Raw genomic sequence first — 26320 nt, forward strand, 5'->3', positions numbered from 1 at the left:
AAGGATTAGCATGCAGTGGCTCCAGGGGAAGGGGGGCTCAGGCTTCCGGTTTCCTGGCTACAGAGGTCGGCGAGGGGAGGAGGGGGGTAGCTCTGCCCCCTCTCCTCTGCCGCTGTTACAAGATTGTCGGCTGATTTTTGCCTTCTAATACATTTACTTCAACGGGCTTACATACTCACAGCGCACTGATTGGCTGACTGCCAGTAGCCCCCGTGGCAAGCAGGAGAAGGGACCCGATACAGTATGTTCCCGGGCCGTGGGGGTTAATGGTGCTGAGTTTGATATACTTGCAGCGGGATGACATCCGCTGTGAGTCTGTCAGCCCATTGAGGTGAATGGAAAAAGTATCCACAGTGGGTTTCGCTGCGAATTCGCATAGAGTAATCCGCTGTGGATACATTACAAGTGAAACTACCCTAAGGGTGCATTCACACGTACAGGATCTGCAGCAGATTTGATCAAATCAAATCTGAGCCATTATATTTGCTAGGGATCTGCTGCATATTCAAATCTGCTGTGGATCCTGTACGTGTAAACGGCGTGTTGAAATTTTGGAATGGCCAACTTAAAGTGAATCTGTCAGGTCCGTACCAGGTACAGAGCTGCAGACACAGGCAGATAGGTACTAAGGAGATAAAACAAGCGATGCTTTTGTCTTTGCTGATGGCCATTTGCAAAGTTATAAAATTGTATTTTTCCTCAGAAGCTGAAGTGCCAGAGCTATCCGCTTGTTGCATTTTCCTTTGAAGCTGAAGTGCCACACCTGTCTGCAGCTCCACCTGGTAGAGACCTGACATATTCCCTTTAAGTGGGATGTCAAGGGAGCAGGAGACAGCTAAAGCCTTCTGTTCCCCAGTGCCCCCTTCTGGCGATTCCGCCTCGGAGATGAGCCTTCCAAGATGTGACAGGGGCAGGCGCACATCCTAATCATTGCCTCTGGGAGTCTAATACCTGTACAATGGCGCCAAAATGGAGACGGAGAAAAAAAAGGGACCTCACATAGCTCTACAGATGGGAACATAAGCCATAGGGCGGAGAATATGGCAGCATTTTATCTCGCTTTTTTAAAGTAGTAAATATTACAAAAAACTTTTGTAATACATTTGTTACTGTTGTAATCACATATTTTTGGGCTCGGTAATGCATCACATAGTAAAACGAAGGACACAATTTAAAGGTAAAACTTATCACTAAAAAAATGATCTGTCAAGGAACAATAAAAACCTTATGGATGGTAAAAGTGGAACAGGGGGGGGGGGAACTGCCAATACAGGAAAGGGTTAAATGTGGTTACAGACAGAACAAAGCAATTCTGACTTCTCCTGTTAAGTGAAAGAGGAAAATAAGCCCCGGATGGGTGCAGTGCGGATATACAGGCTGCCCCACACGCATCTAGCTGGCTCTCTATGTGAACACACCCTAAAAAAGTGTTCTTCAACCCTTTAGCTGATGGAAAACCACAACTCCCAGCATGCCAGGCCATCAGCAAGCTGCGCGGGAATCCTGGGAGTTGTAGTTTCCGTGAGCCTCTGTGGAGATTCTAGCAGAACATGCCGTGACATGAAGCGAGGGAACGCTACAGCCAATTCGGGTGTACAGGCTAGCCTTTACAGTCACGTGGTGTACAAATCCCGCCTCCCGCCAATCACATGACCGTGACGTCATCAAACAGACTCAAAACTTACAGCGACTTCTAACAACCGGTCTGAAAGTGTTTGCGTTTCACGCCTCGTTTGGATGACACTTTTGAGTCGGTGGTTATGGCGGGAGAAGTGTCTGGCCGTGGAGCGGTGAGGGCGGCAGTTACCGTGCTGCTCCTGGCTCCGGTGCTGTGTGCTGCGGTAGCAGGTAATGAGGAGGCAGCGGCTCTGTCATGTACACACAGGAGGCGGTAATGAATTGCCGCACGGTGCCTTGTGCAGGGTCCCTGACTTATATAGTGTGGGGCACCTCCCGGAACATGGCTGCCCATAGTGCACACTCATGTCACAGCTGCCACTAACATACAGAAGGCTCATTGTATAGCGAGCTGCCCCAGTTCACACCGGACGGCATACAAACCGCACGTCACACACAGAGTTTTGCGTTTTATAATGTGTGTGTATAATTTCAGTGTGTTCTGTTTTGGGGAAAATGAAGAGTGGAGAAGTAGTGACCCAGCTTTTCTGGGCTCCTGAATGACGAGTCTGCCTAGTCCTGTAGTAAGACAGCAGGTCAGGGCAGTGGGAAAGCTGGGTGATACTGCCCTACATTGCTGTGTTCTCTGCTGATCACCCACATCCAGGCTGTGGTGTGCATGATGTCAGGCGGGGGAGGGGGCAGGCTGGCACACACCTGGGGAGTATATACAGGAAAACTAACCAATCACAGCCCGGCTTTTGCCAAAGCTTTAGCTGTCCAGGCATGATGGGAGTTGTTGTTTCGCAACAGCTGGAGGGCCGCAGTTTAGAGACCCATGGTCTAGTTATTCACATGTCCCGCTGGGCCTGACAGTAGCATTGTATGTTAGGTCTTCTCTCAAGTTACGATGGTCCAGAAAGAAGCATTGTATGTTTAAGAAATTTTGTTTCTTGAGGCCGTTGTAAGTTAGGGACCACTGTATTTACAAAAATATGTAACTTCATGAGCCCTACAAGTATAACTATGTTAACAGAGCTAGAATTCCCCCTTTAAGAACACTTCCTTGATGATATGCTATACTTCCTCCTGCATATTGCATAATTTGGTATAATAAGCCTTTGTCCAGTGCGGCCGGTTTGCGATCCCCTGGCAGTGTGTCCTTACACTGGATAAAGCTGTAATGTGCAGTTCTTACTGACAACTCTGAAACCGGTCACTGCTTCAGCGGATGGAAATGGACACCTGTGGAAGGGTTGTGGAGCAGGGATGGATGAAAAGGGGACTATGCATTATGCAAGTCTGTTTCTTTATAACACCTCTTAATATAAATCTTTCCAACTTCTAATTACAAATCACAAGATCAAACAATTAGACAGACATGAGCATTTTTACTCTCTGAGGGAGGGTAATATAGAGGGGGTTTTCCAGGACTTTTGTCTTTCATTGCCTATTCTCAGGCCATCAATATCCTATTGGTCAGTTTTAATACCCAGCATCCATTTGCCAGAGCTACATTGAGGTGAAAGACAACAAAACGGCCATTATTTCACTATAAATACAAAAATGTCCAAATTACAGCGAGTAGGCATAGCCCTCCTACACGTACACGTTTTCTAATAAACAAATCCACCATCGATCCACATCAGTAATCATTTGGGTATATTCTTGGATTTGTGCTGTAGACTCTCTGTGTGTGGAGGATTTTGCCATAGTTTTGGATGTAGGATAGCTTTATTCAGAGTGGTTGAAATATATCCTGGCTTTCTACCTTGGATTTCACACGACAATCGCATCAATAAGTAACATGTAATTTTGTTTTCCTTTTCTCATGGGACATGAGAGAATTGTAAAGCTGCCCGCCTTACCTTTTGCAGGTATATCTAAATGCATAATCCGTCCCTTCCTTCCTGTCGAATCTGCTAAAACTCTCATTGTCGCTCTTATTCATTCCCGTCTTGACTACTACAATTCCTTACTAATTGGCCTTCCTTCCTCTAAACTCTCCTCTCTCCAGTCCATTCTTAATACAGCGGCCAGGCTCATCTCAATGTCCAGCCGCTATACAGATGCCTCCCCCCTGTGCCAGTCACTACATTGGCTCCCTATTAAACACAGGATTCAATACAAAGTCCTCCTGCTCACCCATAAAGCTCTCCACAGTGCTGCACCTCCCTATATCTCCTCCCTCATCTCTGTCTACCGTCCTACCCGTGCCTTACGCTCCTCTAACAACTTAAGGCTAACATCCACCTTAATCCGCACCTCTCACTTCCGTCTCCAGGACTTCACCCGGGCTGCACCAGTTCTATGGAATGCATTACCAAAGACTGTCAGGCTCACCTCCAATACTCAAAGCTTCAAACGTGCCCTCAAAACACATCTGTTCAAGCAGGCTTACCAGGTTCCCTAATTTTGACTGCTACCCTAAAACCCAACACCGCCCCCCGCCCTCCCCCCCCCCCCCCCCCGGACCACAAGAACAATGATGCACTTTGCCCCTATGCCATTTTGTCTCGCACTCCCTCCTGATAGTCTGTAAGCTCATGCATGCCAGCAGGGACCTCACTCCTCATGTATGGATAACTATATGTATATCTCTGTAATGTCTGATTTATGTCTATGTATGTACCCCCAGAATTGTAAAGTGCTGCGGAATCTGTTGGCGTTATATAAATAATATTTATTATTATTATAATAAGCCCACCACCTCAAATATTTAACATTTATTAACTTAACTTTAGGTTTATCATATCGGTCACCAGTTCTTATATAACATGTTTAAAAAAAATGTGGGTTTTTTTTTGTTTGTTTTGTTTTTTAGGTCCCAAAGTGATCCGTCTTGAGGAAAAAAAAGCTGGCCCTTATAATATATCACAGAACTTCTGCTATAAGAAAACAAAAGACCCAAAATGGTATGATGTCTGGACTAAAGTGCAGGTAGGGACAGAATGTGTGTATCTTATTGCAGCATTGGCTAATAAACCTCCTAACTGTAATATCAGAGACCTTCAGGCTATCTTTGGAGAATTTTTTTTCAGTTCAGGGTGGGATGAAGAACTTCTGTACTTTACCTGCCAAGAATCCTCTTTCTGCTGTACTAATGGTGCCGCTCTCCCATTGCTGAGTGCTTCCTTCGTGCATTTTAGCACGTAGAAAATGCCCACTCAGCCTTGACCCGCCTTAGCCAGTGACTGGTTAAGCAGGCCCAAATGCTCAATATTGGGCGTTAATAGCAGATGAGTGCATGTGTTTTTATATTTAAGCCCACTTAGAGCTCCTGTATGGATCCTATTAGACAAATTGTTTTTTTTTTCAATTAACGATAAACAATTGCAAACTAGCGCATAGAAGGATAGTCGTTAGATACTATTGCACTTACAAACAAAGGATTGTCTATTGCTATTTTTGGGAGAGTTGCACCACCTATCTGAGTCCACAAACAGCAGACCGTCCCTCCTGATCACATCCCCTGTATGCCGTCCTGAGTTTGCCTATAGTGCCGCCTGTCTTTTTTTTTTTTTTTTTTCTGTTTATTTCTGGCAATTACAAACAATGTGTACATACACTGAACCAGTGATTTTATTATGGTCAGCTAAAAACCATGCAGTCAAGGAGACACGAGCGAATTAAGCTCAAATAAAATATCAACCAAAAAAGGCCTATGCCTTACCGATCATGATGACTATTGAAATGAAAAAAGGTATGTCCAGAATCATAACGGTTAACCCTAACTAGCCATGTGCTTATTTATACCATTGTTCTCCTGCAGACAAGTATCCTTTAAAATATCATAATTGTACTAAAAACTAAAAGTTTGTGATGTAAAATAAGATTAAAGCTACGTTGACATCAAGTAAATACTTTATGTAATGTGCTACCACACCATTTAGCTGCAATACCATAGTAAATGTATATCCTAGTAAACAGACTTCTTATAGTCACAAAGATACTAAGGGTACAAACCCACTTGGCGGGTCTGCAGCGAGTCTCCATGCTGCGTTTTTGCAGCGAGACTCACTGCAGATCCCGGCCCTATACTTTTAATGGCAGACAAACACGCAGCAGGGATGTACATCCCTGCTGCGAGTTTGTCTGCTGCCCGCCCCATTAACCCCCCGGCCGCCGGAGCTGATACTTCACCTGATCCCGGCTCCGGCGGTTCCCGATGTCTTCAGCAAGCCGGAGCGGGGACCAGGTGAGGTATATGCTCCAGCCAGCCGCCCACAGCCCCGGCCGCCCGATCGCACGCCCCCCCCCCCCCGCGCAGCCCCGATCGCACACACGCCCCCCCCCGCAGCCCCGGCCGCCCGATCGCCCCCCCCCCCGCACCCCCGGCCGCCCGATCGCCCCCCCCCCCCCCCCCCCCCCCCCGCAGCCCCGGCCGCCCGATCGCCCCCCCCCCCCCCCGCAGCCCCGGCCGCCCGATCGCCCCCCCGCAGCCCCGGCCGCCCGATCGCACACACGCCCCCCCGCAGCCCCGATCGCACCCCTCCAACCCCCCCCCACCCCCCCCCGCAGCCCCGGCCGCTCGATCGGGGGGGGCGTGCGATCGGTGCTGCGGGGGGGCGTGCGATCGGGCGGCCGGGGCTGCGGGGGGAGGGGCGTGTGTGCGGCCGGGGCTGCGGGGGGGCGTGTGTGCGATCGGGGCTGCGGGGGGGGCGGCCGGGGCTGCGGGGGGGCGATCGGGCTGCGGGGGGGCGTGTGTGCGATTGGGCGGCCGGGGCTGCGGGGGGGGGGGCGATCAGGCGGCCGGGGCTGCGGGCGGCTGGCTGGAGCATATACTTCACCTGGTCCCCGCTCCGGCTTGCTGAAGACATCGGGAACCGCCGGAGCCGGGATCAGGTGAAGTATCAGCTCCGGCGGCCGGGGGGTTAATGGGGTGGGCTGCAGACAAACTCGCAGCAGGGATGTACATCCCTGCTGCGTGTTTGTCTGCCATTAAAAGTATAGGGCCGGGATCTGCAGCGAGTCTCGCTGCAAAAACGCAGCATGGAGACTCGCTGCAGATCCGGCAAGTGGGTTTGTAACCTAAGGGAGTTTTTATCAAGCAATCTTAGGGTGCCTTCACACGTATCACATCTCAGAGCATCCGCTGTGATTTCTGGTACTGTATTTTTCTATGCCTTTACATACTGTCAGCGTATTTTATCAGAGTGATGCAGGTGAGGAGTGAGGAAAAGCGAATAAATTTTTCATTCTGCTGCGAGTATGTAAAGCCTCTTCTCACCGAACCCAGCACTGCCCGCCTAATACATTACCTGGCCGTGCTCCCGCTTGCTTCTCAGGCTCTCGGGTCCCTGGTGTCCTGCTCAGCCAATAAGTGGCTGTGGTGGGGCAGCGTACTGATTGTCCGATCGGGATACTAGAGTCGGGAGCCTGAGAAGCAAGCTGGAGCACCGTCAGGTAATGTATTAGGCGGGCAGTGCTGGGTTCAGTGAGAAGAGGCTTTACATACTGGTAGCAGAATGAAAAATCTGCTCCAAGTGTGTAAAGCCATAGAAAATTACTTTATTATCACATGTATGTTTATATATACACTAAAGCAAAGACTAAAATATTTCCTTTAATTCTTGAAAGATAATGTACTTCTGTAAGTTTGAATGTATTTTATTTACCTTAGATTCGGGTACTCAGTACAAGAATGATCAGAGTGACGCAGGTGGATAGTGAGGAGAAGCTGAAGGAATTGGAAGGCTTTACAGCGTTCGACTTCCTGTCTTTCTTTAAGGAGAAATCAAATGATACCTACATAAATGTGGATCTTCAAGACAACGAAATTTGCATTAACGTGCAAGTCAATGATAAAGATACACGTTATAGTGTCATTCTTTCTAGAGGTAGGTTGTGGCCATTTTGCTACAGATAAATCGAACTTTTAGGCTGTTCTTGCTTATTAATTGTGCTCTACCTGCATCTACATTGTGCTCTACATGCACTGAAGTTGAGCACAAAAATTGTTCCATTAAAGAAAGTACAGTGGTACCTTGGTTTAAGAGTAACTTGGTTTAAGAGCTCACAGTTTTTCAAAATTGTGACTTGGTGTAAGAGCATTGCTTTGGTTTAAGAGCTCCCTGTACTGGGTGGGAGCGCAAGTGGGGGAGGGACATGGTCTGCATAGCGGGGTCTAAAGCTCTGTACTCTGACCCAGGAAGTCTCCCTCACCTTCCAAATCATAGCAGATCAACTTCAAGCTGGGGTTTGCATCAGGGGACAGGACTGTGGAGGTAATCTCTTCATAGCTGTAACCCCTCTCTCCCCGGACAGAGTGTATACTGTGCCCACATCTGTCCTGCTCTGTCCTGCTCATTCCTTCATGCTCCCTGCAGTCTCTGTCCGCCCTTGTGTGCCCCATCCTCTCCATTACTGTACAGTAACTTATAATATCACATATTCTGCTGTTTCTGAATGTTTGTTTCATTTGTTTTACATGTTATTCAGAATAATAAATTATAATAATAAAAATTATTTTTGGGGTGTGGAACCAATTGTTTGCATTTGAATGATTTCTTATGGTAAAATTTGCTTTGGTTTAAGAGTGGATTTGGATTACAAGCACGGTCCCGGAAAGAATTATGCTCGTAATCCAAGGCACCACTGTAATATACATCGACTTTGTCTGTGACATGGCCAAAGATCACAGTATTGTGCTGAATTGCAGCCAGTCGAAACATTGCATCCTGTTCACACTGGTGGGATGAACGCACACGTTTTTGGAGTGATGCCATCTTCTCTACTTCCTTTAGATGAGATACAGCACTTCTTAGCAATGTTTGGTCACATCACCCGAGTTGTGATCAAAGTTGCTTTGTTGCCCCATCCTATTTAGCAGAATGCAGGTGTCTTGTTCTGTGAATGGATGAAAGCTGATCGGACAGCTTCTCATCTCACTTCATTCATATAATACAGGCAGTCTACATATGATAAGCCATTCATACTTTGCATTGTCTGACATGCTCTTTTTTTTTTTTTCTTTTCTACATCTCCAGGATTTGATCCATTGCTCTTTACCATTTTCTTTATTGGCCTTTTCTTGTTTTTCTATGGAGACACTCTCAGTCGGTAGGTTTTGGTTTGTTTCAGTACCATAATGTGATATTTGTTGTTATGACTAGTGATGCATGATACACTGAAATATCGATACTACTATTGATACACTGGACAAAAATTTTGTTTGATACCAGGATTCCCTGGTATTCGATACTTTCTTCTAAAGCAACTCTGTACCCCCCCCCCACCCCCAAACCACATGTACTGTCAGATAGCTGCTTTTAATCCAAGATCTGTCCTGGGCCCCATTTGGCAGGTGATGCAGTTATTGTACTTAAAAAAAGCAACCTTTAAACTTGCAGCCCTGTGTCAAATTGGTGTAGCCTAGAGTACCTATGCCTTAGGATTGCGACACCCCTCCATCCCTCCTCCTCGCCCTCTTCATTAGGAATGCCCCAAGAACAATCTCTCCTATTCATCCTCTCTCTAAACACTGCACATGTGCAGTGACATCAGACAGCTGATAAATAGGAAAAATCCTGCCCATGGGCATTCCTAATGATGAAGAGGGCAGGGAGGAGGGATGGAGGGGTGCCTCAATCCTGGGGCATAGACACTCTAGGCCACGCCAATGTGACACAGGGCTGCAAGTTTAAAGGTTTTTTTTTTTTCTTTTAGGACAATAACTGCATCACCTGCCGAACGGACCGCAGGACAGATCTTTGATTAAAAGCAGCTATCTCATGGGGGGGGGGGAGCAGGTGGTGGGTACAGAGTCGCTTTAAGCTGTGCAATAGTTTGGATTAAAGGGGTTATCCAGCGCTACAAAAACATGGCCACTTTCCCCCCTCTCTTGTCTCCAGTTCAGGTGTGGTTTGCAATTAAGCTCCATTTACTTCAATGGAACTGAGTTTGAACCCCCACCCAATCTGGAGACGAGAGGAGGAAAAGTGGCCATGTTTTTGTAGCGCTGGATAACCCCTTTAACATAGAGTATACCACTGAAAACATGGCAGGCAGCAAGCTGAGTGCCAGCCATATTCTCAGTCTAGTCCAGGCGATTTTAAGAAACTTTGGGTTTGTTAGGCAAGTATGCCATTATCTACATTCAAAAAGACTTTCCCCAGGTCCTTTCCTTCCCTCCTTTCTCTCATTCACTGCTCATTATCAGGAAATCTTGACTCTTTTACATCAGTCGAGCCCTGTTTAACCTATGGGGAGGGGAGGGGGAGGAGGGAGATTAGTCGCCAACAGACAGCAGAGAACAAAGGATTACACAGCGGGACCTGTGTGAAAGCTGGTATTCAGAGGTCAGTGCTGACTTCAAAGGGGAGAGCCTGGTGATGTAGCTGTAAATTAACTTTGTTGTGCTGTTTTAGTGCCTCATCTCCTTCAACTCCTACCCTCTCCATAAGAGAACCATGAAGACAGGGGGGAGAGCTTCAAACGGCTTTTTCATAATAAAAATGCATTTTTCGGCTAATAAACCCAGTTACAAAGTTTCTTAAAATCGCCTGTACTATTAATTTCTGCAAAAAAATGTAAACTACAGTAACACTTTAAGTATAGAATTGGTATCGAGTATAGTAATAAAGTTAGTATTGGTTTGCAAACTAAAAAATTATATGGTGACATCACTAACTACATGTGTATGATAGTAAAGACCCCTAGCGAATGGCTTATTTTTGGCAGGAAATTTCGGTCAGCTCATCCCTTTTCCTGCAATGGCTGTTAGGAAGAATTGACACTTTTGAAGGCTTTTTAACCAACAAACTTTATAATCCCCCATAGTTAAACTACATTAGCAGGTAACGGGGAATATATTGTATTAGAAAGGTATAATAAAGTAAAGGTGTTTTATATTGGGGTCCGGTTAAACCATTTTATCTTAGATGTGAAGTATAATCTTGCATGTTGCACTATTCTTGTCAGATCTGACAGAACCTCAATACAGAACCTGAGACACAGATGTGACCAGAGCCTAACTAAGGGTCCTATTCCACGGGCCGATGGGGGCTTGATCAACGATGTAAACGTGCGCCCATCTGCTAGATCAGCGCTGGTTTACTGGGCCTATTCCACGGCCCCGATGATCGTTAAGTGAGGGATGCAGGGACATTGTTATCGATGTCCTTGCACCATACATTACCTGTCCGGGCTGCAGGTCTTCTCCTTCTCCCGGGGTCCTGCGCGCAGCAGCTTAGGAGCGGGGCTGTCAGAACTGACAGACCGCTCAGCCAATCACTGGCCGCGGCGGTCCCGGCCAGTGATTGGCTGAGCAGTCTGTCAGTTCAGACAGCCCCGCTCCGAAGCTGCTGTGCGTGCGACCCCAGGAGAGAAGACCTGCAGCCTGGACACGTAATGTATGGTGCTGCTAAAATCGGCGGTCGCTGCCTCGCACCGCTATTCCACCGTAGCGATGTGCTGGTGGCGAACAATGATTTTAGTTCTGAACCTAAATGAACGATCAGCCGATGACACGATCATCGGCTGATCGTTCTCTCTATTCCACGGAGTGATAATCGGCCGAATTGGGCCGATTCGGCCGACAATCGCTCTAAATCGGCCGATTATCACTCCGTGGAATAGGCCCCTAAGTGTTTGCTACTGCCATCACTGCGTGTGCTTTACTGTCTGTTTACACAATTTTCTGTCTCTCCACAGAAGCCAACTTTTTTACTATGGCACAGGAATGAGTGTGGGGATGCTGGCCTCAATACTGATACTTGTGTTCATGCTTTCTAAGCTGCTGCCTAAGGTACTTCTCATAACCCTTTATGGTGAAATCTGCTATAGCTGTACAAGTTGCTATATTTATTTGTACACAATGTGGAAATTGGGTAACATCCCAAGTATAAATTAAGGTACTGCCAGAAAAAGGTATGCTGACATAGCGGCTATATTCAGTCCTTTTCTAAACGTATATTTTACGAGACTCAAGTGTGATCTACTGCACTTTTAGTCCTACAAAATAACAGTATATGTTTAAAAATGGACGGAACATAGTCACTGCTAGATAGGAAGCTGATCTTGTGGGAGGTATACAGTGGAAGAACTTCAAACATATTTTTCTACTAGAGTGCTGCAATGTGTCACATTGTATAGGCATACTGTGGGCTACTTGCCAATATATCTCCGTCCCCTCACTGTGGATCTTGCACAACTGTAGAAGTAGTCACACATTCTCCCTGTGATTCTCTTTCCTGCTTCCCCTGGAGCATCTTCAGTCCCAACAGCTGGTGGCCACACAGTACTATTTGTCCTTGTAGCACTGTACCTTGATTCTCTGTCCAAACAGGCCCAGGTCTTCTCTTATTCCCATGTTAAGGCAGATCCTGTCCATGCCTGTGCAGGCAGGCAATGATTAGAACTCTAGTAGTTGTACCCCACACTCTCCACTTCATGTTGGTCAGCAGGTCCAGCAAGCTGGGGGGACAGATTGTGGCTTCTGTTTCTGGATACACACTATGCAGGCAGCTCTACATTTATCTGCTGGGGTCCCTGGCTACTCTCTGTTGTGACTCCTACTAGTGCTATGTATACTGTTCCTCATTGGTCACATATGATTATTACTTCACTGCCATTACATATCATAGTTTTATTTTTTACCGTGTACGTGATCTTGTGTGTTATAAGAAGTATTTTTTCTGACTTTTTTGCTCTTTCCTTTTGGTGTAGAAAAGTTCTTTCTATATGTTACTGGTTGGCGGTTGGTCCTTCTCACTATATATCATCCAGCTGGTGTTCAAAAACTTTCAGGGAATCTGCACAGAGTATTGGCAGTATCTACTAGGTATGTCTGAGTTTATTACTCCTAAACTTGAGAGCGTTTGTTTATGATCACATTGAGCAACTTCTAATGCTCAGGTCTTTTTGGTACAAAAAATGACTGTGTGGATTGTATAGCTTCACACACACCGTATCGCAGCGGATTTTCTGCAGCAGATCTGCTGCGGATCCTGTATGTGTGAAGGCACCCTTAAAATTCCTGTTACAGTCTATGCATAATAAAAAAAAATTCTATTACAGTCAATGCAGAGCACTGTTTTTGTTAATTTCTTATCACCGATATGCTTGACTTCGGGGAATGCATGGAATAATAGAAAGTCCATAGACCTTTTTTTTTTCTTTTACAGGCATGCTGCTTAAGTATACACAATGAACAATAAACCTTTAAGGCTGCGTTCACACTACGTATATTTCAGTCAGTATATGTATATTTCAGTCAGTATATTTCAGTCAGTATTGCAACCAAAACCAGGAGTGGATTAAAAACACAGAAAGGATCTGTTCACACAATGTTGAAATTGAGTGGATGGCCGCCATTTAATGGCAAATATTTGCTGTTATTTTAGAACAACGGCTGTTGTATTGAAATAATGGCCGTTATTTACTGTTATATGGCGGCCATCCACTCAATTTCAACATTGTGTGAACAGATCCTTTCTGTGTTTTTAATCCACTCCTGGTTTTGGGTACAATACTGACTGAAATATACTGACTGAAATATACGTAGTGTGAACGCAGCCTAAGGCGATGTTCACACTACGTATATTTGAGGCTGTATGTTTGAGGCTGTATAGCAACCAAAACAAGGAGTGGATTGAAAACACAGAAAGGCTCTGTTCACATAATGTTGTAATTGAGTGGATGGCCGTCATTTAATGGCAAATATTTGCTGTTATTTTAAAACAACGGCTGCTGTATTGAAATAATGGAAGTTATTTACCGTTATATGGCGGCTATCCACTCAATTTCAACATTGTGTGGACAGAGCCTTTCTGTGTTTTCAATCCACTCCTGGTTTTGGTTGCTATGAGGACCAAATACAGCCTCAAATATACATAGTGTGAACCCAGCCCAAGGCTGCATTCAGACTAGATGTTTTTCCCAATAAAACGCAGAAATTGCCACATAGTATTTTTTGAGCTCTAAAACTCTATGGCCAGATGTTAGCTCAGAGTCAATGGGGGAAAGTGAAACTCTATACCCCCAGGTTTTTTGTTTTTTTTTTTGCGCGGGGCGGTTTGCTGTTTTTCAGTGTGTTTGCAGTTTTAGCATTTTTCCACCCATAAACTTATATTGGGGTGGTAAAAAACACCAGAAAGCAACATCATGTCTATATGGATATCAGCATTTTTCTGGAGTTTATTTTCCACAATTCTTCAATAATAATCCTGTAGTTATATGAAAGTCACATGAGTTTTACTGAAAAGAAACACAGGGCATAATTTACTCAATGGAGAGAAAATAGACATGGCAACACCTATAATTTACACAGAATTTTTTTTTTTTTTTTTTTTTTACCCCAAAAAATGCTGTGCAACATTTGTTTAGTAAGTCTAAAAGAGTATTCCCATGTGGAATAGTTATGCCCTGCCCTCAGGATAGGGCTTAAGAGATGAAGGGGGTCCTGGTGGTGCCACCCACAATCCCAACAACAGCGACCCTCAAAGTTCCTGCCTACTTCATTCTGTATAAAGCTGACAAAAAGAGTTGAAAGCTGCATTTGGCTCTCCAGTGGCTTTGTAGAGAATGAGCGGAGCTGCTGTCCTCAACGCTATTCTGTGGGAATTTTGGAGTCAAGATAGTTCTCAAGATAGTGGGGTGCCCCAGCGGTTGACACCCACAGCGTCTATGGCTAGAGTGTAACTATTCTCCATAGGAATACTACTTTAAGTGTTTGATCTCGAATTGTTACCCTAACTGGGCAAAAAAATTAATTTATTCTTCTGTTCCTGCAATTATTCTGTCTCTTAGGCTACCTGGGCATTGTGGGCTTTGTCAGCTTTGCCGTTTGCTATAAATATGGACCCTTGGAAAATGAGCGAAGTATAAACCTGCTAAGCTGGACTTTACAACTGATCGGTTTGCTATTGATGTACATTGGCATACAAGTGCGGACTGTGGCTCTGGTTATGATAGTGGTTGCATTTTGTACCAAGCAAATTGAGTATCCAGTGAGATGGGTACACAGCTTATACAGGTAACTGTAAGAATCATTGGTTTGACATTCAAGGTTATAAAGTGATTCTGTCATCTGTAATTCACCTTCCAATCTGATGTTTTATGGTACATTGCTATCAGTCTGTGCATCCAGGACAGAGAAGATGCTTTTATTCTCTATTACAATGTCAGAGGCTTTACCAAGCTCCTTGCATTTTTCCAACCCCTGACCCTGCTTGGGGCTCACCGTCCAGCTGACTGTCAGCCAGGGGAAACAGGGATGGGAGGGGGTGATGAGGTATTCAGTGGCTTGGAAAAGCCTCTGATACTTTTCACTGGAGAATAAAAGCATTTTTGTACTCTATGGAAGGACATGTGGATATATGAAAGGTACAATGTGTCTCTTTGACATAACGTCTATCTAAAGGTGTGTTTACACAGACATTTTTATTTGACAGATTATTGAAGCCAAAACCAGCAATGGATTTGAAGAGAGGAGAAATCTCAGTATTTCCTTTATGACCTGTTCTCTGTCTATAGTCTGTTCCTGGCTTTGGCTTCAATAATTTGTCGGGTAAATCTGTGTGTAAACACACCCTCAGGCCTTATCCATACATTTAGTTTTTCTTCTGGGAAATCGGGTTTAGTGATTTTCCATTTTGTATCGGTGATAAATGGCCATTGAGAGGAGTTTGCCTACAAATTGCCTGGCGATGCTTCAGTAAGAAACAAATGGTGCAAAGTTGCATCCATATGTGGCCGTTTAAGATGGATCCATTGACTGTTATTGGAACATACAGATCATGTGGGTTTTTTTTAAAGTGGGTGTGTGAGTGATCACCTTGAAATGAGTTCTTTTTCTGTCTGTAAATCAGAATCCTGTTAGTTCATCTTAGCTACTGGTTTCTTGCAGTAAAATCTGCTGTGATAATGATTACCCTATGGCACATTGTTCTCACAGTGGATTTTGATCCCACTGCAACAATGCAGCACCACAGTGTTGTGAAACAAAACATACTATGCTGCTCTTATAGTAAAATACAATAAAGAAGCTATTCTTGCCTCTATGGTTCCCCTGATGCCCTCCGATGGCGTCTCCAAGACCACTGACAGCCTGCTCAGCCATCATTGTTCTGTCCTGCCACTGAGGAGGGAACCGAAGGGCATCAGGGGGAGTGCAGACAGGTAAGAATGCCTTCTTTATTGTTTACTATAACAGTAGCACTGTATCTTATGTTTTACAATGCTATGGCACTATATTCTTATAGCGGATTTCACTGCAAAACTTGCAGATTGAAATCTCTTGCGATGTGATATGTGTGAATGTACCATTAGCGATAAAAAAAAAAAACGTTTTTGGATGAGGCTTAACAATGTCAGTAGTATGGAAGGTGAATTGAAGCAGATTCACTTTAAGGCTGTTTATTAGTTTGTTCTTTACTTTTTTTTTCCCTTTAATATTTTTTATTTTACTTTTAAATATGTAGGCTAGTGATGTTCCACATAACATACTGAATATTTGCAGTCCATAAAGTAGTTTTTTTTGTTTTTTTTTATATATAATCTTCTGTCCGCTTACAAAAATGCCCAGTACACAGAATCCCTCAAATTACAATAATAATTGGTTCTGGGACGACCATTGTTGAGTTTAAAAATGTTGTTTGAGACAAAAACTCCATGGAAAAATGGTAATTGGTTCTAAAGCATGGGTCTCAAACTCGCGGCCCGCGGGCCAACTGCGGCCCGCGGGACACAAGTTTGCGGCCCCCACCACTTTACTGCCCGGCGGCCCCCCTCCGCCGCCCGGCCCATTGATCGATCACTCTTGTGACCGCAAGCAGTGTTTTGCTTGCGGTCACAAGAGTCTGTGTTGGACGTCCCCCGGCTGATGCTGCCTCCCTGAGGGTGTCCCCGGGATTCCCGGGCAGCACGCGCACCAGGGAGCTGTGTGCGCAGCGGCTGTTGCTTCCGAGTCAGGGAGCGCTGACCCGGAAGTAACAGCCTGGCGCACACAGCTCCCTGGTGCGCGTGCTGCCCGGGAATCCCGGGGACACCCTCAGGGAGGCAGCATCAGCCGGGGGTCCGTCCGTAAGAAGGGAGCTGCGACGTGGGATCGATGTGTTAGGTGAGTTGTTTTTTTGTTTTGCTCTTTATCTACTTTGCGGGGTACAAGATATGGGGACAACATCTACAAAGAGGGGGGGGGCATTTATTTGGGGGGAAAGATAAGGGAGGCATCTATATGGGGGAAAAGTTAAGAAGGGGGCAACATAAAAGAGGCATCTATCTGGGGGGGGAGATAAGGGAGGCAACATAAAGGAGGCATCTATATGGGGGGGGAGATAAGGGGGGCAACATAAAGGAGGCATCTATATGGGGGGGAGATAAGGGGGGCAACATAAAGGAGGCATCTATATGGGGGGAGATAAGGGAGGCAACATAAAGGAGGCATCTATATGGGGGGAGATAAGGGGGGCAACATAAAGGAGGCATCTATATGGGGGGGAGATAAGGGGGCAACATAAAGGAGGCATCTATATGGGGGGGAGATAAGGGGGCAACATAAAGGAGGCATCTATATGGGGGGGGAGATAAGGGAGGCAACATAAAAGAGGCATCTATCTGGGGGGGAAATAAGGGAGGCAACATAAAGGAGGCATCTATATGGGGGGGAGATAAGGGGAGAAACATAAAGGAGGCATCTATATGGGGGGGAGATAAGGAGGCATCTATATGGGGGGGAGATAAGGAGGCATCTATATGGGGGGGAGATAAGGGGGGCAACATAAAGGAGGCATCTATATGGGGGGGAGATAAGGGGTGCAATATAAAGGAGGCATCTATATGGGGGGAAATATAAGGAGGGGACTACATGGGGGCATCTACTATAGGGGGACTACACAGAGAGGGGCTCCCAAGAAGATGCACATGGGGCCATCTATATGGAAGACTGAGCAAGGGGCCATCTGTACACAGAGGGGGGCATATTCTATAAGGTGGATCAGATAGAGTCAGCCTACCTACTAAATGAGGCTGTAAAGGGGCCAATACAGATGTGCAGTTAGTAGAGAGATGAGGATGGTGCCAGTGTGAGGAGCCTAATATGTTTCTCTGGTAGATTCTGTGGATTCGTGGCTCGAAGAAGTTCTCACAATGGCCCAGGAGAGAAGGAGAAGATGATGAAAAGGGAAGAACTCCGATCAATGAAGACGTCCCCTGTGAGTCACCTGATGTAACTTTCATGTTCAGAAAGTTAAATGTTAAGGAACTGTCAATACAGACATTTGAATCTGAATAATAATAATTACATTTGATGACATTGGAATGTTTTTGTAAGAGCTTTTCTTGTGGAAACCCTGATGCGGCCCAGCCTCACCCAGACTCTACCTCCAGCGGCCCCCAGGTAAATTGAGTTTGAGACCCCTGTTCTAAAGCCTCCAAAATAGGAAGCTGTAAATAACCTTATATGTTGAGGACAGGAGCTTCTTCAAGGGCTTGTACAGGTCACGCAGTGTAACTGAAAAAAAAAATGGAGCCGCCCTCACCCGGGTGTCCGAAGGATCAGCTCATCCTAGCATAGGTGAAGAGAAGTACAGAGCACGTGGTACTAGGCAGCCAGTCAGTGCATTTCACTTCCACACAGGTCTTTTACCAGTGAAATGCAAAATGTATTTGGTTGGATCTTGCAGCTTTTGACACACATCATAGATACAGGCTGTCTCTGGCATTGTAGGCTGAGTTTGGTGGTTTTACCCAGCAGAACAATGGAAACTATGGAGACCTAAATCTAAATCGGGGGCTGGGGGGCGGGGGTTCTTTATACACAGTTTTTCCTTATGTTAATGACTGTTTAATTGTTAGATTACATAAGTCTAGAAGACATTGTAAGTAATTAAGACTTAAATCTTCTCGTTTGAAAATTTTTAGGATTATTATTAAATCCAGAGTCAAGCCTGGACCACCTCGGCTCCTAACGGAGGAAGAATACAGGAAGCAGGGCGAGGAGGAAACCAGGAAAGCATTAGAAGAATTGCGAGGCTACTGCAGTAGCCCTGATTTTCAAGCTTGGAAGGTGATTTCACGGATTCAGTCCCCAAAAAGGTAAAGGTTTCATCTGGGCCTCTGAAATTTTCAAAAAGGAAGTGATGACCCGCCCCCTCCAATATCCTAATAATCTATAGTGCTAAAGCTGGCACCAATTGCCCCCAGAGCCTGTCTGAAATATAGCAAGTGCTGCTGAATATGTCTGCACACAAATATATATATTAATTTTGAAAAAGCACTTTACATTTGGAAAATCTTTTAATCTTGGTGAAGTAAAGGCGCTCCAGTGCTCATAGTGTTGTAGCCCTCACACAGGATAGCGCCCCCACACTAAGGCTGCATTCACATGTCTGTTGATTTTGCGGACCCACGGGTGGTGAATGCCTGTCCTGGATTGTTTCCCCTCCTAGCATGACGTATCAACATCTTGGCAGCAGCGGGGAAACTGTTTGAATCTCTGCAGCACAGCTGTCATTACAGTGCCGCAGAGATTTTAATATTTACTGACCGTGGGCCTCACCAACCCCCCCCCCCCCCCCCCTCCTCTGAGAAGCTGTATCTTGAAAAGAAAAAAGAAAAAAAGCAAAATATCTAGTCCCACTCCAACAAAGGGTAAGGACACACAAATTGCAAGCCCTGGCAGAACAGGGTCAGGACACAACAGACTTCAGGCTCCGCCAAAACAGTTTGCTGATGTTTCACTACATTCACTACAGTTCTGAGGATTGTTGCACCAGGACCTGTGATCTAACAGTACTTATTTACAGGTTCAGTTATTGTTTTATGTGTTACACAGCCCTAATTGTGGTGAAGTATTGACATCTAGTGGTGAAACACATTATTGCAAATATTTGGCACTGGATAAACCCTGATTCTGTCAGGACATTTTTTTTATAGATAAAAAATCTGGAGATAAAAATCTGGAGCAAAAGATAGCAGCACTCACTAGCTCCTGCTGCTAAGACTAGCAGTTCTGGAGGTGCAGTCCCCATTTACTGTGAAGCTACAGCTTTCTCAAGCCTCCTTGGGGTAAAGCCTGTTTCTTACCTGCTTGGTTACTGAGTTGATTACTACTGCTATCTCTTTCTTTGCTATTCTGGAACTACAAATATCTTCACCACTTGCCCCTATATGAGACTGTAGCTATTGTATGACAAATAAAATCTGTTTGGGTGTTACCTTTGGATCCATTCAGAGCAAGACATGCCCTTCCTAAAAATAAAAAAATAGCTGTAAAGCGTTCCCACGTGATAATTATGCATGCATCTTTATGCACATTCATGGTTACTAGAATTTAAAAAAACCTCAGCAATCCAGATTCCAGTAAGCATGGAGTCAAGGAAGCAACAAATATGGATGGGATTAGATGTTGAAAGGGGTATTCTATCTTCTAACAAGCTAATTAGAAAAGTGCCAGAACCCCCACTGATCCTGCCAACTGGGATACTATTTCCCTGCGAAGATTGGAGCACTTGCTCTGCTCCATTCATTTTCCATGGGGGTCATTCTAAAGAGCATAAAAAAGTTAAAAAAAACATTATTTGAAGGATTGGAAAATTGTTAGATTTTTGGTCATCTGTTTTTTTAATTTGTTTAAATCCATAGCTTAAAGGACAACTCCGGCGAATTTTTTTTTTTTTTGGCTTATTTAACACACATTACAAAGTTATATAACTTTGTAATGTGGTTAAATACCCGGTCTGGCCCCCTTCCCCAACTTTCCGACCCCCGACCCCCCACCCCGGAAGTTAAAGAATATATACATTACCTATTACGGTCGTCACGGTCCTCTTCTCTGGTGTCGGGTGATGTCAGAGCTGGGGGCGGTCCGGGTCTTCTTCCTCCTCGGCGTCTTCATTGAGAGTGAATGGGAGAGAAAAGGCTGCTGGTGCAGATGCGCACCAGCAGCCTTTTCATTGGCTGGAGCGCATCACATGACTTCCAGCTTGCTCAGCCCTGATTGGCTGAGCTTGCTGGAAGCCATGTGATGCGCTCCAGCCTTTTCTCTCTCATGGACCCGGAAGCAAGAGACATCGCTGGATGGCGGAGGCAGGTGACGGTGAGGCGGACGGCGGGCGAATGGAGTGGCGATCGTCACTGGAGGGATGGTGAGTATGGTGTCTGTGTGTGTCTGTGTTTTTTTTGTTTTTTTTTTGGGGGGGGGGTCCCGCCGGAGTTGTCCTTTAATAGTAGAAATGTAATCAGATATGTCAAAAGTTATTGATCACAATGGTTCTCTGCTGAGACCTACTGTGATCCAGAGATACAGCCAGTGCGCTCCTCTCCCCAATCTGATTTCATGAACTATAATGAAGCAAAGAGTGGAGTTTGAGTGACTGCCTCACCCTCTCACTAGCTGTAGCTTTTGATCTCAGCCACTCTTTGTACTTGGCAGTGAAATGTACTGCGATTAATAGCTTGACATGTGAAAAGTTATTTCATATGAGAGTAACTCTATATAGTATATATTATATATTTTTTATTTATTTATTTTTTTTCCTGTGTAAGAATTCATCAATGTTTGAGAGATTATTGTCTTTACAAAGCAGTGAGTTTTATTTTGCAAACATTTTGTTGCTTGTTAGGTCAGAATATTCAAGGCCAATGATATCTCCTCACCGCAAAGAGAGAAGAGAAAGGGACAACATGGTACTTACTTTTGCATTCAGACAATGGTTATCCTTGAGCTAGATTGTTTCGGCACTGTCATGCACATTGTATAGATGTAATAGGCAGTAAGGTGTCTTCAGTGTGTGTATAGACAATAGCTATGTTACGGCTCATCGGCTGGTGAGGGTTTGTAAAACTGACATAGTGGGGAGTAGAGATGACAGAATTTTTTTTTTTTTTTTTTTTTTTGCCTGGTTTTTACACATCTCCACTCTTTTTCTATTGATAAAGATGATAACTCTACCTATTTTGTTATTTTTGTATTGAGGGAAGGGATGAAATCATCTTTTGCAATTTTATTTAAACAGGTCAGACCATAAAGACAACTGCTTTTAAACCTAACCTAGATCTGACTTCTCTTACCTGCCAGCTATTTGCTATTAGCACAGGGGGAAGCCACACCCAGCCATGCTTTTCCAATTAATGGGGACCACTCTACATTGATGGTCATTTGCCTTTTGGTATGGACAGGCAGGGATTTGTTTTTTGAGACTTACAAAAAAACAACTTTATGAACATGTCAGGAGTGTATTCATGTCACTGCACTTTGTAAAATGCTTTTACCTACATCACTTTTGCACACTTTGCCTTATATTGCTGTATTCTAACAAATAATCTTGGCTGTGCTATACCCTCAGGTTCGCTGACTTTGTGGAAGGTTCGTCTCACTTGACACCAAACGAAGCTTCTCTTCATGAACACGAGTATGGTATTGGGGGATCCTTCTTGGAGGAAGAGTTGTTTGGGGATGAAGACGATTTAGACATTGACGACGAGTCACATTCTGATTTTTACCCAGAACTGCCTAATAACAAGGCCAGACCATCACACCATGGAGACTTCTAGGAAAACCTTTTGCCCATTGGCCATAAGGCTTCCTTCACACTTCGTCTGTGCTCTTCCTGGCTGAACAGGTATATGAGCCACCTACTTAACAGGGATCCGGAGCTTTTTTTCTCCACAACTTTATGAAGTATGTTTACCAAAAACTTTTTCTCTGTATCCCTGTCCCAAGTTTTTCTAAAAACAACTGTGTGCACTTTTTATGCAGCTATGCAAAATCCAACTCATGGAAGAGACTAAAGTGAGGAGGAAGAAGGTAACGCCTGCCATATATTATTTCTATTATGTATTGTCCAAAAGTGACTTTTGCAGGCTGAATATACTGGCCCCTGCTGAGGGAAGCATAATATACTGACAGACACTATTTCCAGTGGTGTATCACTTGTGCATATATGTACTGTAATTTAGTAGAACCCACATATGGAAGCACACAGTGGAGCTGTGCTGGAAAGAGCATCTGTCACTTCATAATGCTGTCCTCAGCATATTCATCATGAAGAGTTCTCTTTAAAGAACACTTGGTGAGATACGTTTCTATTTGTTTTTATGCGCTATTGATTTGTGTGTTTTGTTTGCTTCTGTTTTCTTACAGTCATAATTCTATGCAAAATCTTCTCTGCATGTGCTTTTACTTACACTGTACCTTCTCTTGTCTAAGATCCAACTTCCCTATATAATAAAACAGTATTTCAGACATGACATTATGTAACAGCTGTGTATTAATGTCAATTTATGTGTAAATATGCTGCCAGTTTTCAACTATTCCATTGTTTTTGACATATGTTTGCTGCCATGTTACACAGCAGTCACTTGCTGAATTCAACTGTGAATTACAATCAAATGGAACTTTGCATTCCTCTGAAGCTGAACGACTTCTTACTATGTTGATTTGTTTACGTTCCTTCCTTTAAGTTCGACCCTGTATGTAAAATTATTCTTTTACTGTCCACATTGGACGGAACTTTATGAAGTTAACTAATGGTGCGTTTACACAGGCAGATTTATCTGACCAATTTTGGAAGCCAAAGTCAGGAATGGACTTGAAAAGACAGGGAATCTCAGTCTTTTTCCTTTATGACCTGCACCCTGTTTATAGTCTGTTCCTGGCTTTGGCTTCAAAAATCTGTCAGATAAATCACTGTGTAAATGCACCATTATATATAACTGTTAATTTCTTAGACAGCAACAAATTAAGCCAAAGAAATAAGTGCTGGAATCACACATGTAGCGTTGGTAGCAGTTTTTTATTTGAGTGCATAGAAGATAGAAGTTTGGGTTTTTACTTGTTTTTTTTTCTCTTGTCTTTGGATCCATGTGGCCAAGAAAACTGCAGGTAAAACTGCCACTAAAAAGTCTGTGTGATTTCAGCATTATATGGTTTTCCAATAAAATAACACTGATCTTCTCTTAAGAGAATTTGCCATTAAAGATGTTTTCCAGTCTTAGAAAAAAATGGCCACTTTCTTCCATAATATCTTGTCCTCGGTGCATGTGCGGGTTTTGCAGCTCAGTTCCACTGAAGTGAGTGGAGCTGAATTGTAATACCACAGGCAACACCTGAAGACAAGGGTGGTGCTCTTCTTGCAAGAAAGTAGCTGTGTTTTGTCTAATTCTGGATAACCCTCTAAAGGGAAACTAAAAGCAGGAAAGATCTAATCTGCTGCTACATTCCCATAAATCACAAGATAACAATTTTTTATTTTCTTACCTTCATCCTCTGCGCCATTTTATTTTTAAATCTTAAGTTCAAGTAATATTTGAAGTAGACGTTTGGCGTACTGCAGTTGGGGCTACAGCCTCTGGTGCACAGATCCGGCCCGCCACTCCCCGTGAATATTGAGGTGGATAACTGCAGTTTGCCGGATTAATATTTATTAGACTGGATGAGAATGTATCAGTACACTGAGGGCTGTAGCTCTTCACCAGTGTCTGATTTACATATGAATTAAACTGAAGATTTAATGGAAACAGAGCTGAGGATGATGGTAAGAAAACATGCTCCTAGGGAGCAAGGGACACTGAGAATAACAGCAGGATAGAGTCTTCTAACCTTCTGTTAGTTTCCCCTTAATGTTGGATAGTCACAGGCTGGGACCATTATTTGTCTGTCCAGGTTCTTTCTGCCTTTGTGTGGTACTGCAGGTCGGCACCACAACATTTTATTGGCATTATAGAATCACTTGTCACAGGTTTGGGTACTGCAGTTAATAAAGGGTAGCTGTCATTAGGATTTCTTTTCCCAATCTGGTGGCAGGAGTGACTGGACACTGAAGAACAGGTAACTATAGGGATACAACCACACCAGGTGAGCTCCATGCACAAGCAGTGTTGAATGGGACTTGTGCATGGAACTGGCTTGGTGTGGTCTTATTTATAGTTACCTGATCTTCTGGTGGCTGGACACGGATGAAGATTCCTAATGACCGGTGCACTTGGTTAAGTTGGTTATCCAGCGCTACAAAAACATGGCCACTTTCTTTCAGAGACAGCCCCACTCTTGTCTCCAGCTTGGGTGGGGTTTTGCTGCTCAGTTCCATTGAAGTGAATGAAGCTTAATTGCAAACCGCACCTGAACTGGTGTCAAGAGTCGTGTTGTCTTTGAAAGAAAGTGGCTATGTTTTTGTAGCTCTGGATAACCCCTTTAAGAGAGGTCATCTGTGTTATTTCCCAGGAAACCATCTTTAGTGTCGCTAAGCGTTATTTATAATCCAAGAAAGTCACTTGGAAATGGATTACCAGAATTGTATTTCCCCGTACAGATGTTGTAATAAGTGCAAGATAATCCCCTTATGCCGCTGAGAGGTTTGTTTTGTTTGTTCTTCTTTAACTGTGTCTTTAGGATCATATATTTTTCATACTGCAATGTGTTTGTGCAGATTCAATGATGTAAAATATTTTATTAAAGAGAAAGTTTTGTTTAAAAAAAAATTACTTTTCCTCTTGTTGTCTTGAAAGGTGAAAGAATACTAGCTACATGCCTCTAATGCTAGAAAATGGCAAGATTTCAGGATTATTTTATATTAAAGGTAGAGAATTTTGGGTTCAGTTTAACGTTAAAAAATTTGGTTCAAACTATACTGTAGGTCATTTTCTGAATACATACTTTCTTCAAAGGATAGACACTCCTGAAAAACTTTTAACATGTGGATAAAAAGGGAGGCATCTGAGAGAACTATATTGAGTCTCTTGTCTCGGTTTTATCTCAACTATTGTATCAGGGCACCTTCTCTTTGGTACTCTCTGCTGCCACCTCTGTTGACTAGTACCGTCTAAAGCAAGAGAGGTTTTACCACTGTGCTTTACAGTTCCTTATATGGACAGAGGTGGCAGCGGAGAGCACTGTCAGACTGGAAAAAATACATCACTTCCTGCAGGACATACAGCAGCTAATGGCTTTTTTGCACCAGTTGATTGAAAAACAGTTCTTTTTCTCCAGAGTACACCTTTCTCCAGAGTACACCTTTATGGTTAGACCGACTAGTGTGCCTAAAGCACATAATGTGAAGAAAAGTTGTGCAGTTTTTTTCCTCTGTGTAAAAAAGGTTGTGCACTGTTTGCATATTGGTACAGTTGTGCCAGTGAGCCAGTATGCCTTTGGAATGATCAAAAAAAAATAAAAAGGTCATATATATGAAACACAGGTTTTATGATCTGAACTGCTGCCCATCTCTTTTGATCTCTGCTAGATCAGCACACAGCTCAATTATCTTGCAGCAAAGGCTGTATACGTATATTGTTAGTGATGTCCGCGCAGCCCTTGCTTTTTACATACAAAAAAAAGTTTATACTCGCCTGTCCTCCTCCAGTGTCTGTGTTTCCTGCTCACTGTTGTCTCTTCTGGGACAGGTTGCTCAGCCAATGACTTGCTGAGAGGGGACAGCCCCGGCCAGTAATTGGCTAAGCGGCCAGGCAGAAGACTGCAAGACACCAGGGGAAAACAGGTAAGTATGAACTTTATTATTTTTACACGGTCATTAGTCATTGCATGATTTTTTAAGAACGTTTTAAAGACAGTGATTAGCTGATAGTTTCTTCGGCAGATCAATTTCTTTATTACAAGGAGGGTTAATCTGCTGAATCTGTCTTTCCACATATGCGTTTGGATTGCCATCCGAACATTGTGGAAACCACGCACCCTTTTATAGCCTCACAATGTCGCTGGGATTGTCATTGGCAAAATATATTTGACTGCAATGTAAAGGCAAGTCCA

General features: G+C 44.1%; 1 protein-coding gene across 1 annotated transcript; it reads left to right on the top strand.

Moving 5' to 3' along the window:
• The first annotated feature begins 1629 nt into the window (after positions 1–1629).
• Positions 1630–25015, top strand: NEMP1 (nuclear envelope integral membrane protein 1). The gene is given in 11 exon segments (XM_069970395.1): positions 1630–1848; positions 4442–4557; positions 7241–7457; positions 8607–8679; positions 11272–11365; positions 12286–12400; positions 14368–14593; positions 18481–18654; positions 21183–21210; positions 21212–21246; positions 21906–25015. Coding segments are annotated over 11 exon segments (1374 nt in total). The 5' UTR covers positions 1630–1760; the 3' UTR covers positions 22114–25015.
• The last annotated feature ends 1305 nt before the right edge of the window (positions 25016–26320 follow it).

The sequence above is a fragment of the Dendropsophus ebraccatus genome, chromosome 5 (genome assembly GCF_027789765.1).
Source record: "Dendropsophus ebraccatus isolate aDenEbr1 chromosome 5, aDenEbr1.pat, whole genome shotgun sequence".
Classification (NCBI taxonomy): Eukaryota; Metazoa; Chordata; class Amphibia; order Anura; family Hylidae; genus Dendropsophus; species Dendropsophus ebraccatus.